We start from the raw sequence: 14,784 nt of genomic DNA, 5'->3' as shown, positions 1-14,784 counted from the left end.
GATGCCGGATGCTTGGCATCACACTCCGGACCACACCATGTCATGGAGAATTTCACGGCAGGCGCTCCTGCAGATGAAGTCCTCACTGCAAAGCGAGCGAGTATTGAACCGTGGGACTGCTGGCTACTACTGCCAGAAGTTGGGTGCGGGGGGCTCCTGCTTGATTGATCTCTAGGTGGTTCTAGCGGCCGTACTTGCCGAAAGATGCCCATGCAACCTGCCCGGCTTGTCCCGGCGTGGCATCGACAAACGTTATGGCTACAGGGGAGGGGTGCTTACGTGAGGGCCGATGACTTTTGCGGGCAAGGGTCGAGAGGGGGTTCTGGTTGCTATGAAGATGATGATGAACAACAGATCAGAAGAGAAGGAAAATGATGAGTTCTATATCTGGAGACCATGCTGATGCTATGAAAAGAAGGAAGAACGCGATGCCGCGATGATGCTGCCTTTTGAGGGCAGCTGTGGGCCGAATGTGGAGCCTGACCAATCAGGGCAGTCACTGGTCCAACAGTCACTGGGCCTGACACACAACAGTTGCACTTACACCGCCGCACCAAAGCTGAAAAGACAGGCACCTTGATATTGACTCTACGAGGGCACAGTGTGGGGAGAACAAATTTCAGCACTTGAGCCTTAATGCTCCAAAAACTAATTCCCTGTACTGGAGTCCACTATCACACAGCGGCTCCAACGCCGTGCGGGTTACGAAAGTCGAAGTCCTCGTCCAGCCTTTCTGGGATGGATCGTATGTCAAAGTCGCTTCCACGCGATAATCTTCCCGCTAGAGTGGGCCACTGAGTCGAACTTCGCATGTCGGACCCTTCTCCCTCGTAGCTGCTCATCGCAGTGGTCAGTCCTCGTGACTCCGTACGCGAGTCGTTCCTTTTTCCCTGGGGGAATTTCTCCCTGACAATGCGGAGGATGTCCTGTTGCATCTGCTCGATGATGTCCTCAAGAAGCTCTTTCTGTTGTTCCCCAGCATCATCTCCTTGCTCGTCGCCAATTGAAGGGAGCCGCCATTTGGGGTAGACGTTCATATGCGAAGACTGGACCTCGAAATCGTTGTCCATGTCATTGAAATAGTAGTGGCATAGCCGACAAGGTGGCTTGCTGGTCGCAATGAACATGGAATTATTCCAGTACTGAGACGGGTCCGTCTTCTTGTCCCCGATGAGGAAGTCCTGTAGATGAACCTCGCAATGTACAAACTGACGAAGTGGCTTATGACGGAGCAGCTCATCTTGGAGGTGATCTTGCAAGCCATGTTCCTCAAGCTCTTCAATCTGTTCGATGTACTCTTCAAGGTCCATTTCTGGGAAAGCGATTTGGATCACCTTCATCTTGGAAGGCGCCGGTTGCGTTAGAGGGAGCTTGATCCTGCGACTGGACGGAATGTACTCGACGGTGAATCCCCTGAACAGCTCAGGCCACTGGAATGAAGCTTTCACAATTGTTTCAGCCGCCAGACGATACGAATACAGCCGACCAAGGTAGTGGCGGAGCTCGCACCAAGGATGCGAAGTCACTGCCTCGATGGCGCTGGCAAACCGATTGATGCCCTCGCTGGCGCCAGTCTCTTTGGCAAAATGGATGGCTTTGATGAGCGTCTCGCAGTCTTTGAAAACTATTTGATAGCCGGTTAGCAAAAACTTGCTGGCTTTTGACTGACTTGCACCTGTGCTCTGCAACAATAACAACATCACTTACACTTGAATTTGGGATTGTCACCGGCAGTGATGTCGCGAGGGAAGCGGGACTTGGTCTGGATCTCCTGCAAAGCCTGAACGATAATTGAATCTTGCGCCGTCAGCTCAGTGTCCCGCCATTAATGCATGAGAGATGACTTGCCAGCTTCTGCGTTGCAGTTTCCGATACATTTTTCGACCCAAATCTCGACTTGGTTGAGATGGAACTTTACTCTCGGAAAGTTGAACTCTAGGATTCGCCACAGCACCTTTTTCTGCAGGGGCTTCACGTCCAGGCCGTCCGGGTTGATGCTGACGAACGTGAGCATGCCCTCGAGAAAGCCCTTTGTACTCTCTAGTTCCATCTTCTTGCCGTTGTTCAGTGTGAACAGATACTTGGGGCCAATGTCCCCTTTCAAGGCAACCATGCCTGTAATGGTGTCGCCGCCTTTCTTGGTGTCACAGATCTGGGCGAGCTTGCACAAGAAGGTCTCGAATGGAGACAAGACCCTCCCATCGTCTGTGTCACCAGAGGTGTAGGTGATGCCGTTCATTTGCCGACAGCTTTTGTTGACCGCTGTGAACAGTGAACTGACATATGCCAATTGGATGGCTTTCTTTTCGATGAAACTGCCCATGTTGACAAAATTGATGCTTAAAGCAAAGATGAAATGGAATGATTCTGGAGATTGAAGAGTCTTGAGGATTCTGCGATATCTGCTCTGGTCGGCTCGATGAAAGGACGGTGGCCTTGCCTGGTCTTATATAGACAGATGGCCACCTCCAACGTATCTCTTAACCCTATCCGCCTGATCATCTTCGAAGACCCCAAACAATTCTTTCTTTCCTAATCCATGAACTTCTACCAATTGTTTGCCTAGGAGCGCAGCGTTGTCTTGCTGATAGTGTGCCCACCCTCAGAAACAGAAACCTGCGTTGGGCGTTGGTTTAGGCTGACATGGCGATAAGGCAGACTTGACGGAAATTGACCAACAATGATGCCATTGGGAGCCTTAGAAAGCCTCGTATGCCGAAACACGCAACAGTGCGTGGGATTTAGAAGATCTTAGACTGGCAGAAGTTCCCAATGAGGTAGATGGTGAATTTCGAGATCAGCAACCTGCAAGCCACAATGCTGAAGTGCCCGACTAGTAGACGCGGGATGGATCCATTGCGGTGATTGGTCGAAGACGAGCCAGGGCCACACACACGCTGGCCGGCTTGCGGTCGCTCGTGCCCGCAACCCAGCTAGCTTTTGTCCAATTCTACGCCCGCTGCTGGGTCTGGGCAAGGTCAGAACCTCAGTCTGTGAATTGGTTGAGAAGAGTGCAATTACATGCGTGCCCATGGGGACGAGTTCCGTAAGACACCACCCCACGTCTCGTCTCTATAAGTGGCTGGCGCGGCACCTAACCCCACATCCTCATCTTTGCTGTCACGTAACAGGCTGATGAACGACATGTTCTCACATAAAATCTGAGTCTAAGATTCCCAAACATAAGTGACAGCCATCTTGTGCGAATTTCCTCAGCTGTTACTCAGATCTCATTCGCGCACTTGGCTGACCAACACCGGCCGACTTGACCGAAGTCACGACTTACATGTTCGTGCAACCCAAGATAAAAAGACGAGCGGCAATACTGATCAACATCTGTTCTGTAGCTCCCAAAACCTTCCAAAAAGCTGATATAGAGAATGACTCGCAGTGGTAATTGGACGCATTCAGGCCATGCTTATGCTTTTCGTCCAGGAGCCAGCGACCCTACTCTTTTCCCTTCGGGAGAGGAGCGAGCGCAGGATTCTCACCTTTCGTACTCCTCCGATTCGGGCCACAGAACCTTCGAGTCGCCACAGTACGTGAGCGGGATGGAAGTATCTCAACCAGGTGGCGATGCATCATTGCTGTAGGCGAATGAAGCAATGACACACGGGAGAGAAGACGAGTCTTCGCGACGCAGCTCCTCACCCTCTACGAGGCAGCAATCCACTGCTTCAAATCCTAGTCACCACGGACAGATCCCTTGTGAACGGGAAGGTTGTGGACGTTGGTTTCCAAGGCCTACAGAGCTCCAGTAAGATCAGCCAGACTCGTCTCTAATCCCACATACTTGCATCTCTGACCTGTGTGTAGCAAACACCTCAAGAAGGACCATATGCCGCCATCGATCATATGTGCCACCAATGACAGGCCGTCGGGGTCCAGCAGCCGTTTCGTATGCCAATCAATGTTTTACGAGCGAAATAAAATGCTTCGCCATGTTCGCACCCATCATCCACAATTTGCTCGCGATTCAAGGAACGAAATTCCTGCAGAGGGCGGGACATGTCCGCGGCCAGGCTGCGACACCTATATCAGGGGTGCATCCAACCTCAAGCGCCACATTGACAAACAGCATAGAAACAGGCAGCTCTGAGTGCAGAGCCGAACCCCGCTGCATATCATCACTGAAGTTGCTGAGTCACTAAGCAACACGAAAAAGAAAAGAAAAAAGGATGACCAGGGTTAGAGCCGTAGGGATCGGCTGACTCGATGTTGGGATTTTGGCTACGAAGGGGTCCGGCCTGTATCATTGATTGGCCTGAAACGTCAGCGGGCAGCGGCGAGTTGGTCAAAGGAAGTCGTTCGCCGGCAGAAGTAGGAATATCGAGTAGGGTCATGCAGGGAGCAGATGCATAGTCAATCCACCTATGAGTTAATATAGCTGCAATTGAACTTCCTGAATGGGTGAACCACCGATGGCCTACGGTGGGATATTAGATCACAAGGTCGCCAGGCCTGCAGCCGAGTGTTGGATTACAGGGCAAGTAAAAACGCTAATAAAATTCAAGTGGAAAGAGGGAAGGTTAATTGACCAAAGTAATGTGTGGGAGTTTGGGGTGGCCCTCGGAATTTTTCGCTTTTCAGTATGCGCCCATGGCTATCAGTCGTTTACAGTCATCGTGCCATAGTCCTTTATAAGGAGCCTTACGCTCCATGACCTTAGTTAATCAACCTTTTGCCCTCTTTATTTGAATTTTATTACTTTTATACTTTAACCTACAACCACAACCCAGGCTGCGGGCCTGGCACCTCTGCAGACCCGTCGAATCATTGCTCAGGACCTCTGCCACATCCTCCAATCGGTCTCGAGAGCGTAGATGCGCTGCGTTGTTGTTGTTGTTCGTGAAGCCGTGGCGGCAGCCTTTGTGATAACCTCCACGCCCAACGATGCGGTTGTCGTTGGCAATCGACGTTACACATGGCAGCCACACCCGTTGGCATCACCCATCTTCCTATCGGGTAGGCAGAGCCTAGCGGCCCTGATACGTTTCCTGCTGCGTTGTCGTTCCGCCCAACACAGTAATAGAGCGTAGGGCTCCTTATAAAGAACTACGGCACGATGACTTTGGACGACTAATAGCTATGTGTGCATACTAAAACGCGAAAAACTCCTAGGGCTCTTCCAAACTCCCACACACATACTAACCTCTGCTTATTGAAAAATATATAACACAAAGAGCGTTGAAAAGAATAATAGATTGTCGACCGGGAGATATATGCTCTTGAATATATAGAGTATATGTTTCCCTTGCGAGATACTAACGTTTATCTAAGAGAGCCGCACATAAAGCCAAAATAACAGTTGATAAATATATAAACATATATCTCATGCAAAAAGCACGGTAGCGATATAGTAAAGAGTCTCCTTAGCGCATAATAGAAATAGTACATAGTTGAATAAAAGACATAGAATAGTCTGAAAGTAGTTGAGTTTTAGTCCCTTAGTTATTTTATTATTCATGTGCGGTAAATCATATAAAGTTTGTGCACTAATCTGCATGTATATATATCCGTGCGTATAATTCCCGTCGCGGTTTAGGATTCGAATATTTCGATGTATAATTACTCTCCTGCATCCGCTTTTTATCAACCCGCCATAACGTACGTCTATTATTTTATTCAATCCTTTCCGGCCCCACGGTACTCACCCTCGCAATGGCGCGCCTGTATAAAAAGTATCAAACAGGCCGAAGGGGAATTCCACATGTGCTCTGAATGTGGCTAATTGGCGCACATACGCAACACTCGATGCTTCGTTAGGCTTCCGGGACAATGCTGCCGCCTTCGGCTGCGCAAACCATCCCAGCACAGGCGAGTCGGCCGAATCCTCCGCGGCAAAGCTGGGCTTCGGCACTTGTGATTTGGTAATCTTGGTAGCGTACAGATTCCGCTGCAACTTCTCACGGATGCGAGAGCCGCGTGCCATCCTTCGCTCAGCTAGGGTCGCGGCTGTCGTGGCACTGTCTGTGGTTGCTGAAGAGGCAGAACGCTCGGAGCATGTCATGTAGGGGCGCTTGAGCGCGCCCACAGTCATGGAATGAAGCCTTCCATGCCCATCTGCTCCTGAACAGCCAGAAACTGACAGGAAGCATGGGGTTTCACCACCGGGCCCGCCTTAGCCAGTGGCCTGAAGCCCAACGTGGACAGCCTTTGGATGCAAGGCGTCGGGGTACCTTGCAAGGCGGCGATCCACGACAGCAACCTGTCCCTGGGCACCTCGCAGGCCGGCATCGACGAGGCTACACGTCTCTTCAACCCAGCTCGCGACTAGTGCCCGTGGCAGCGACATTGTTGCGGACGGCTACAGCGTGGGTGCTGCCCTTATCGCCGCCGCCGTGGGCAATCTCGACGCCGCCGTCAAATAGCAATTCAAGGACGTCGTGTTCTTCAGGTAAAGCAAAATTTTCCAGAACAACGGACTCGTTCCAAACTACCCGGCCGACAGGACAAAGGTTCTCTGTAACCGGAGCGACATCATCTGCAATGGTGTTCTCGAGATTAAGCCGCCGCACTTGGTGTATGCGGGCCCTACACGTGAAACTAGTGCATGCTTCCTAGCGGAGCAGGGCGAGAATATGTGAGCGTCTGTCACACATGTACCTGGATGCCGAGTTTATGTTAGTGCTCTCCGGGCTGGTGCAGGATTCTAAAGCGAGCTCTGAACCGACCAGGTAATGAGTGTACCTCAGGGCTGTGAGTCTCGTGATGCCCCTTTCAAAGCAACGATGAGCCACTCTGTCGAACATGCTGATCCTTCTCACCACTGGTCCTCACCGTCAGCTGATCAACCACTGATAAGGATTGTCCTTCAGGACAGCAGCATCATCCGAAGATGATTTGTATAACCTCAGACATGGAACCGTGAACCTATACCTGTAAAGTTTAATGATCTTATAGCTATCGCTTGACGTGCTCTTCGCCGGCGATGGGATGTGTGGCGGCTGATCTGCCGATCTGGCCGCCAGACCACAAATGCGGGACAGAGGGCAGACGGGGTAAGATTCGGTCCCGGTACTATCCTATAGGGGGAGGTCCCACGCCTAAATGAATCGTGCGTCATGCGCTCAATGCCTGATCTTTTACCTACGGAGCAACGGCTAGGCATAGCCACTACCAGTCGGGCGGATGGTCTGGTGGCGCAATCCTCCCTCCCCAGTCTTGCTCGTCGTATCAGTTCACCGGGCGACTGATCCCTGACGACAGTGCAGCAGGCAACTGAAATGGTACGCCGGCTCCATGAACGTCTTGGCGAAGTTCTATGATGTCGTTGTTCTGTGTTACCAGTACTACGAACGAGGTGGCGCAACTTTTGCCCGCGGTCTTGCATTCACAGTTTTCTCCAAACACGTAAGACCGGTCGCCAACGGCCTACGACACTACTCCAGGTACTAGATCATGCACACGCTCCCTACAATTAAGAATCTTTACAGTGAAACAAATCCTTGACTCTGTTGTAAAAAAAAAAGACCGCGATTATAGTACAGAATTTTCACATAGAAGTATCGGCGGCTACGTGGTTCTACGGAAGGTCAAGGGGGCGGGCATAATAGCCACCAGAGCCCACTAGCAAGGGGAAGAAATCAGGGAACCATGCTTGTGCGCAGATTATCCTATCTTCCGAGAGGCGGCACTTTCTGTGCACCATCGCCTGCATCTCATCGTCTTTTTGCCCTGCGTATATCCGCATACCAATGTCGGTTCAGCTCAAATCATATACTCCACCCGATGTTTCCTCACCGCAGAAGACGGGAAAAGTAATACGTTGTGGCTCCAGAGTGGCTTGGCCTGGCCCTTCAGCTCGGCACTTACAGTGACGATCCCGACACTTTCACCAAATCGGGAATAGGCGGCCAATAAGCGTACTAGCTACAGATGATCGTCGTTGCAGTCGGCTGCCGCGACCGCACGGGCCGTCGCCAAGCCTGACTGCCATGATGTCCCCGACGAGTCGTAAGGACCACGAGCTTCAGCTTGGACCTCCAGACACTAGAGACAAGCGGCACGTACCTGAGACTTGCGTACAGATACAGACGATCCCGATCACGGCTTTAGCTTCTCATGGAAAGGTCTGATGACGTGGGCATTGCTTGCGCGATGAGCTCCATCGCTAGCAAGAGAATCAGTCTTGGTGGTATGAGTATAAGTACACCTCAACCACCCGCGCTTTGCCTGCATTCCGGCACAATCATCTTCTCACCCATATTCCTCGCGGCTAGCGTTATTCATCTTCGACAATACCAAGTTCCAAACGTCCACCCAGGCCCACTTCACATCGCAACACCAGCAACATGCGTTTCACAGCTCTCCTCGTCGCCGGCATGGCCACCATCGCCTCCTGCATCCCTGCGCAGCAAGTGGCCGACAACATCGGCCAGATTACGACACTGTCCCGTGACCTCCAAACCCCCGCCAAGTCGCTTAACATTTTGGATGGCGCACTTCTCACCCTCGGCCAGGGCAACTTCCCCGAGAGTCTTTCCACGCATGACTTTACGACAGGAGTAGATTTGGGCTGACCAACCCGTATTTAGCCCGTGATTCAGGGCTTCACCGAAATTGTGAGCGTCGGTACCGCCTTTGCAGATGGCATGGATCCCGAAACCTATGATGAGGACGAATCCGCAATCATCTTTGACGCTTTCCGAACCGTTAGTACCTCACATATACAGTCTTGTGGAGGGTCTCGCCCGGACTAATCTCTGGCACATAGTTTGTCAAGGTTCACCAGGAACTCCTGAACATCCTGATTGGAAAGGCTGGCCTCTTTAGCACAGTTCCTTTCATTGGCCAACCCGTCGCATCAGTTCTTCGCGCTGTCGAGGGTGTCGTCGACGTGAGTCTCCAATTTCATAGTGACACCAGCAGGATACACTAACGTAATACTTGCTCAATAGACGCTTGCGCTCAGTCTTATCGACATGGCCGAGTCTGCCGCACAGGATCTCCAGGAAGAGGCGGATGCACTCGGCAGCACACTGGATACTGCTATCGGCACATACTCGGGACTTAGTCTGTAGTTTGAGCATTTGCGACTCGCTCATGTAGACGCATGGTGGCCTGGCTCAAAGAGTGCATTTGAGCCATGAGAATGGCAAAAGAAGCAGACGGGCTTCACAATGAATCAGTAAAAATGATGTTGTGGCCGGGGTACTGCTCCTTCCCTCTTCGCAGGCGATAGTAGCTTTACGAGCACGCCAGTGTTAGTATTTAGAAGGAAAAAATGCAACCCTTGGTTTTGGATGGTGCGTGCGGCATGTTCTTACGTGACTGCACGTCCAAGAAGACGCAATTCGTTTTTAGCCTTGATTTGAAAGGCTCCCTTGAGAAGTTTTGCGTCATAGTCGTTCCCCATCACTTTGGTTTGCCGGTAGGAACAAGTTCAATAAAGATCAATAGCACATATCACTTACTTTCAATGTAAAGTATTTCTGTTTTATCTATGCACTGTGACGTCTCGACGTCTCTGTGCCGGGTTTCGAAACTAGTCTGCTAGGTTCAATGTCGCAATTTGGCAAGACAAGAACGAGTCGTCATGAATATCATGATGACCTCTGTTGCAGCTACTCAAGGCTTCATCAAGTACCTCGTGGAGGAACGAAAGGCTTGAAATACGATCGTCTCTCCTCAGATGTCGGAGAGAATCGCGAAAGCTGAGGTACCCTATTCAAAGGGTGATAAGAGCAATGAGCACCGCCTCGCCTACTAACCGAGCGCCTTGTCGATCTATCAGACTAATTTGATTCAGGATACGCCACCGACAAAACTCTTAACTATATTCGAGAAGCTATTAAGCAAGGCAAACCGCGCCACACCCGAATCACGCCAACTGCGTATACTGAAGCCTACGAACGCTTATATTACGGAGACCGCCTCTACTTCCTTAATTATGAAGAATCAAAACATGTAATTCATCTTCAAGAGCTGGAAACGGGCCAAATCCCTTTCTCAACGAGTTCACCGGGTATGTGAATCTTTCACCTCTAAGGATTCCGCAAGCGCTGCATCGTCTTGAGTCTATGAGGCATTATACCTTTGCATGTGCGACCTCACATCCAACTCCAAACCAACACGTTTGTCATCAAAAGCTTGACTTGATCCCTTCAATATTTCAGGTGTGATCTGCACGTCAACAAACTTGGCGAAATGCAATCGAGCTTTCCGTTCCGTTTCCATGTTCTGCCGCTGTGCGCGAGTGTTATTCATGAAGGGAAGCGTGGAGTAATAGTCCAGGTCTCTAGTCTCCGTCGCGGTATATGTGGTGGGGTCGCCCACTAGATGACAATGTTTCTCTGCTAGATACCTGTCGTATGGGACGAGGATATCCTTGAACCCGTACTGACAACCTGTGGTATCGATAACCCAAGCTTCGCTGACGTACAGTCGATTTACGAGGACCACCGTGTGGGGGACGCCACTGGAGTCGGGCCCTGGGTACAGCTTTGCTGGAAACCTTGGCTTGCCGATATGCAGATCCACCATTTGCAACATCGAAGGAACCCCTGCCGAATTTTAGTTTAATGCAGAAGTAGATCGGAACGAGAAAACAAGACCTGATTGCAGCTTCCGAGTCAAACGGCCCAATAGCGCCATGGCTGTCGTACATTGATTGACGAGAAGGGCCACTTCTTTGTACTCGATACTGTCCGTGAGATGACCTGGAAACACACCTCGTTTACGTATTGTTTTCTGGATCTGGTGGAGCCACAGTATGCCATCCTTGCTCTCAATCTTCGTGAGATCAAGGTCGTAAACCATCTCCCTGTACGCCAACAAGGCAGTCTTGAGGACCTTAGCAGCGCGTAGAAGTGTTCTTCGCCGGCACATATTGCGACACCTCTCCTTATGAGTCTTTCTTGCTTTGATCTGGCAATCTCGATCACAGTAGAAAGTGTCCAGAGAATCGCCAGCCAAATACTCCGGTGCATCTTTGCACCCCGCACATCGCATAGTAGTAGGTTTTTCGCAGGTCGCACATCTTCCTAGGATTTGAGATGCCATTTGAACTGCTCGATCAAGACGGTCGAGTTATCGTAGACGTGTTCTTAGTAGAGAAAGGCAGCGAGGTTGGCACCCGAAACTTAAACAGCTCAGCCCGAGTGGAGGGGTAAGAGCGGGGTTCGGTTTCCAACGTTGTAGTCTAGTTGTGCTTGATGCCCCCTTTATAGACTGCATAAGGCTGCGGTTGCTTTAGCTGCGTCGTCCGCGCGGGACTCAGACGACGGCTAACAACAGATATCACTCCATAGCTAATCACGCACTGCCGCCTGCTTCACTATGTATGTCTGCATAGTGTGTTTCCATCTTCAACCTTCCTATGTCTCGCCGGCATGAGCCTCAAGTCTAATGTGGCCCAGAGAGTGTATTTTCTGTTATCACCACCCGGCGCGGTGAGAAGAGGTACGAAGAGCTGCTTACCTTCCTGCCTTCCCTTGGCGAGCATAATCATTTTTGATGTATGATATATCCAAGTTGGTTTGAGGTTCCAACAAGATATGCATACCCCGCCTCGGATGCGTTCAGCTCGACTGCGTTGGCAAGACAGCACACGTGGACCCAATCACCGCCACTCAATTTGCACAATCTACCTGTCACGAGCTTCCTGATAGGACTATGCAAAGTGCAAGCGGGGCTGTGACAAGACAAACAGCCATAAAGTGATGCCCCGGCTGCCTTGTTCGGGCTCAATGGGGAAGGGCGGTAGGTAAGCAATAGTTTTAAAGCCCAGTTCTTCCGTGTCAGTGACAGAAACTCACATATTCGATCTAGTACTCAAAAGGTTTCAGCGTTAAAATGCCTCTTTTCAACACCTATAAATATGAGTCTCTCTCTGAACCCAATACAATAAGACTGATGCACCTGGATCCGGCCACTGACATTTGTGCTCCACTCTCATGTCAAATCGCCGAACATCAACTGTCAAACCATTGTGTAGCATACTTCGCCGTATCCTATACGTGGGAAAGGCACAAATACACCCAGACGCTGGAAATCAGGTGTGACGATGATGTCTCATATCTACAAATTCAACCTAACGTGGATGCCCTGTTGAGACGTTTTCGGGCACCTACCAGCTTACGCTATCTGTGGATTGACGCTATATGTCTCAACCAGCTCGACGAGACAGAAAAAGCTGCTCAAATTCCCCATATGGGTAAAATCTATGAAAACGCCAAGTCAGTGGTAATTTGGCTGGGGCCTGAGAATCACACCATTTCGGATCTCTTCGCATTCTTTAAAGCCCTCAGCACTGTCCCTGACGTTTCTCGATGGAAAACGCAAAGCGCGATGGCTAAAAAGATCGTTTTGATCATGGGACAATTTTTTGGTGATAATCTCACTGCGCTTGGAGCCATTCATGAGTTCTTCAAGCGATCTTGGTTCCTGCGTCGTTGGGTTATTCAAGAAGCCTGCCTAGCACGCACTGCCAATATGTACTGCGGCAGTCAATCCATTCCTATGAATACCATACAGCTGGCTGCCGTTCGCTTTCAAAGGTTGGACATGGCAGACTATTCTGTCAAAATGATGGCAAGCTTGGGCAGGCAAACGTCTCAGCTAAGTATTCTGGAGCTGTTATGGCACTTTCATAGGGCCGCTTGTCTTTGGAGCCTGGTACATCATCAGCATCGATTCAACATGGACTATAGAAAGTCGTGGTCTGAAATTTACCAGGATCTCACCTTTTTCATGTACCAGCTAAACGAAAATGGCATTAGTTTGCAACTACTGTTCCATCTATTCGAGTTTGGTGCTTTGGATTGTCCGACAGACGCCTCATTCCCCTCATGGATCCCAGATTGGTCGAAGCCTCGAAAACGTACTCTCCCCTACCTGACACGCATCCGAAATACAGACACCTTCGAGCCCTATCCATGCTTTCTTGGGAATGGTATGCTAGCTGTGGTTCGATCTTCTCATCAGAGTCTTTATATCCACTGGAGAACGTCATTTTCAGGCTCTGAAGGTCATCAAGTCAAGCGCACCGGAACATTTGATTCTCAAAACCAATCTGAAGGTTGCAGACAAGTACAAGTGGTAGGCACAATCAAGGAACTTTTTCCCAGGCTGGAGAACAATGAAGAAGATCTTATAAAGCTCGCTTCTTTACTGAGAGCAGTCTCGGAGTTTCGCCATCCAGATGCCGACAGAAAGCGCACTAGCAGGTGTTTGGGAGAGTTTGAAGTTGAACTTGGCAATAGCCTTACAATCTCAAAGGCGGGAATCCAAGAGCTATTGCACTGGCTTTGAACACTTGATTGCATTCAAGCAGAATTTTGTGTCGTGGAACTTGAGGTTTCAGGACGTAAAAGCGGTTATGGCATTGGTCCCAAACAGTTGCAGGCCAATGACATACTAATACCGCTCTGGAGCGTTGAACCGAATGATTCGATATCGTTCATGTCCAAATCAGTGGTTACTGACATTCAGCTCACGACAATGCTCGCTATTAGGAACGTTGGATGTTATTCTGAAGCTATGGGAAACGTGGATGACCCTTGTCAGACTGGGAAAGTCATCGGGCCGGCAGTTTGCATTATAACGAAACCAGGAGTAGGTAATGATAGAGGCGTGACTATCGATTCGGGAGAAGACAAGACCAAGCACCGATCAGATTGGTCATTTATGCGATTAATATAAAGCAGTAGAATAATAATATAAAAATAATTTTAGGAACAACCGAGCCAAAACTCCAACATTCGAGGCTGTGGGACAAGGACAAAGAGGCAATGGCATTATGGAAGTTTTGATAGGCCAACAGAGATAACAATAGACTTGCTAGTGTGGCTACTCCAGAAGAGCTATAGTATTGTCCCTAGAATGGGGCGTATCGTGATATTGTGTTGATTTGTTAGCCAGGCATGGTTGAATGCAGGATGCCTCGCGGTAGAATCAAACTACTGGAACCCACATCAACAGTTCAGCAAAGAGACAATTTCGGCCCAAATTCCTCACCAAGGAGACAAAAAAGAAGAAGAAAGTGTCTCACCAATTGATCGCACGCGAGCGCCTCACCATTGAGCGCGAGATACTCTTTTTTCTTGATTTTGTGGTCGTTGTTCGAGTTGAGGGGATGAATGCCAAGATTCTATAGTCTTGGCCGCATAGCTGCAACCATTTCCGGCCGTGTGCGAGGTGATCGCGCACACAATTCTTTGCTTGCTCTGGACTTCCATGCGGCCATTACTCGCTGGCGATCGTCCAGAGTTCAGTGGAATTGTATCCACGCGTGATACACTTTTGAGGTTGTGAGGTCAACCCAGTTGGGGATGCGTCACCGTTGCCAAACGCGGCACTCGGAGGTCACGTGTAGGTGGCATAGATATGTGGTGGCAGCCAACCAGGCTGCGTCGAGACGATCCGAAGAGCAGCCGCGCCAGGCCTATTTAGGCCGCCCGAGCGGCTGTCGTATGACGTTTGTGTCGTGTGGCAGGCCAGCCACTGCCCTGATTGGTCAGGCTGTACATTCGGCCCACAGCTGCCCTCACAAGGCAGCATCTTCGCGCTACTCGTGCCGCGCCCCACCTCTCATAAGGTGGTGTTCGACACCACAACGGCCACTTTTCATCACCTTCGTGTTATTTTTCGCGACAATGCCGCCAACAACACCTCCGGCTGCGATAAGCGGCGTTGAACTACGCGTTCAAGAAGCTATTAATTATTTCGATCACCATCCTGACGCCAAAGTTGCAGCCGTCGCGAGGAAATTCGATGTGCCGCGTAGTCGCTTGAGGCGTCGGCTTGAGGGCATCCCAACGAAAAAAGGCCTTCCTTCCACAA

General features: G+C 50.2%; 2 protein-coding genes across 2 annotated transcripts; one reads left to right on the top strand and one right to left on the bottom strand.

The window, feature by feature from the left end:
* Positions 1-674: 674 nt before the first annotated feature.
* J7T54_002739 (uncharacterized protein) lies at positions 675-2,239 on the bottom strand (the record flags this gene model as incomplete). Its single annotated transcript, XM_051510418.1, has 3 exons — positions 675-1,624; positions 1,708-1,780; positions 1,955-2,239. 3 exons carry the CDS (start codon positions 2,237-2,239, stop codon positions 675-677), a joined length of 1,308 nt encoding a protein of 435 aa, XP_051358674.1.
* A 6,055-nt stretch (positions 2,240-8,294) lies between these two features.
* Positions 8,295-9,023, top strand: J7T54_002738 (uncharacterized protein; the record flags this gene model as incomplete). The annotated part of the gene is made up of 4 exons (XM_051510417.1): positions 8,295-8,507; positions 8,550-8,654; positions 8,717-8,839; positions 8,901-9,023. 4 exons carry the CDS (start codon positions 8,295-8,297, stop codon positions 9,021-9,023), a joined length of 564 nt encoding a protein of 187 aa, XP_051358673.1.
* Between the last annotated feature and the right edge of the window lie 5,761 nt (positions 9,024-14,784).

Source organism: Emericellopsis cladophorae, assembly GCF_022114955.1.
Source record: "Emericellopsis cladophorae strain MUM 19.33 chromosome Unknown NODE_99_length_40770_cov_114_344998, whole genome shotgun sequence".
In the NCBI taxonomy this organism is placed as follows: domain Eukaryota; kingdom Fungi; phylum Ascomycota; class Sordariomycetes; order Hypocreales; family Bionectriaceae; genus Emericellopsis; species Emericellopsis cladophorae.
Note: the sequence above shows the minus strand (reverse complement) of the source record. Positions and strands in the feature narration are given on the sequence as shown.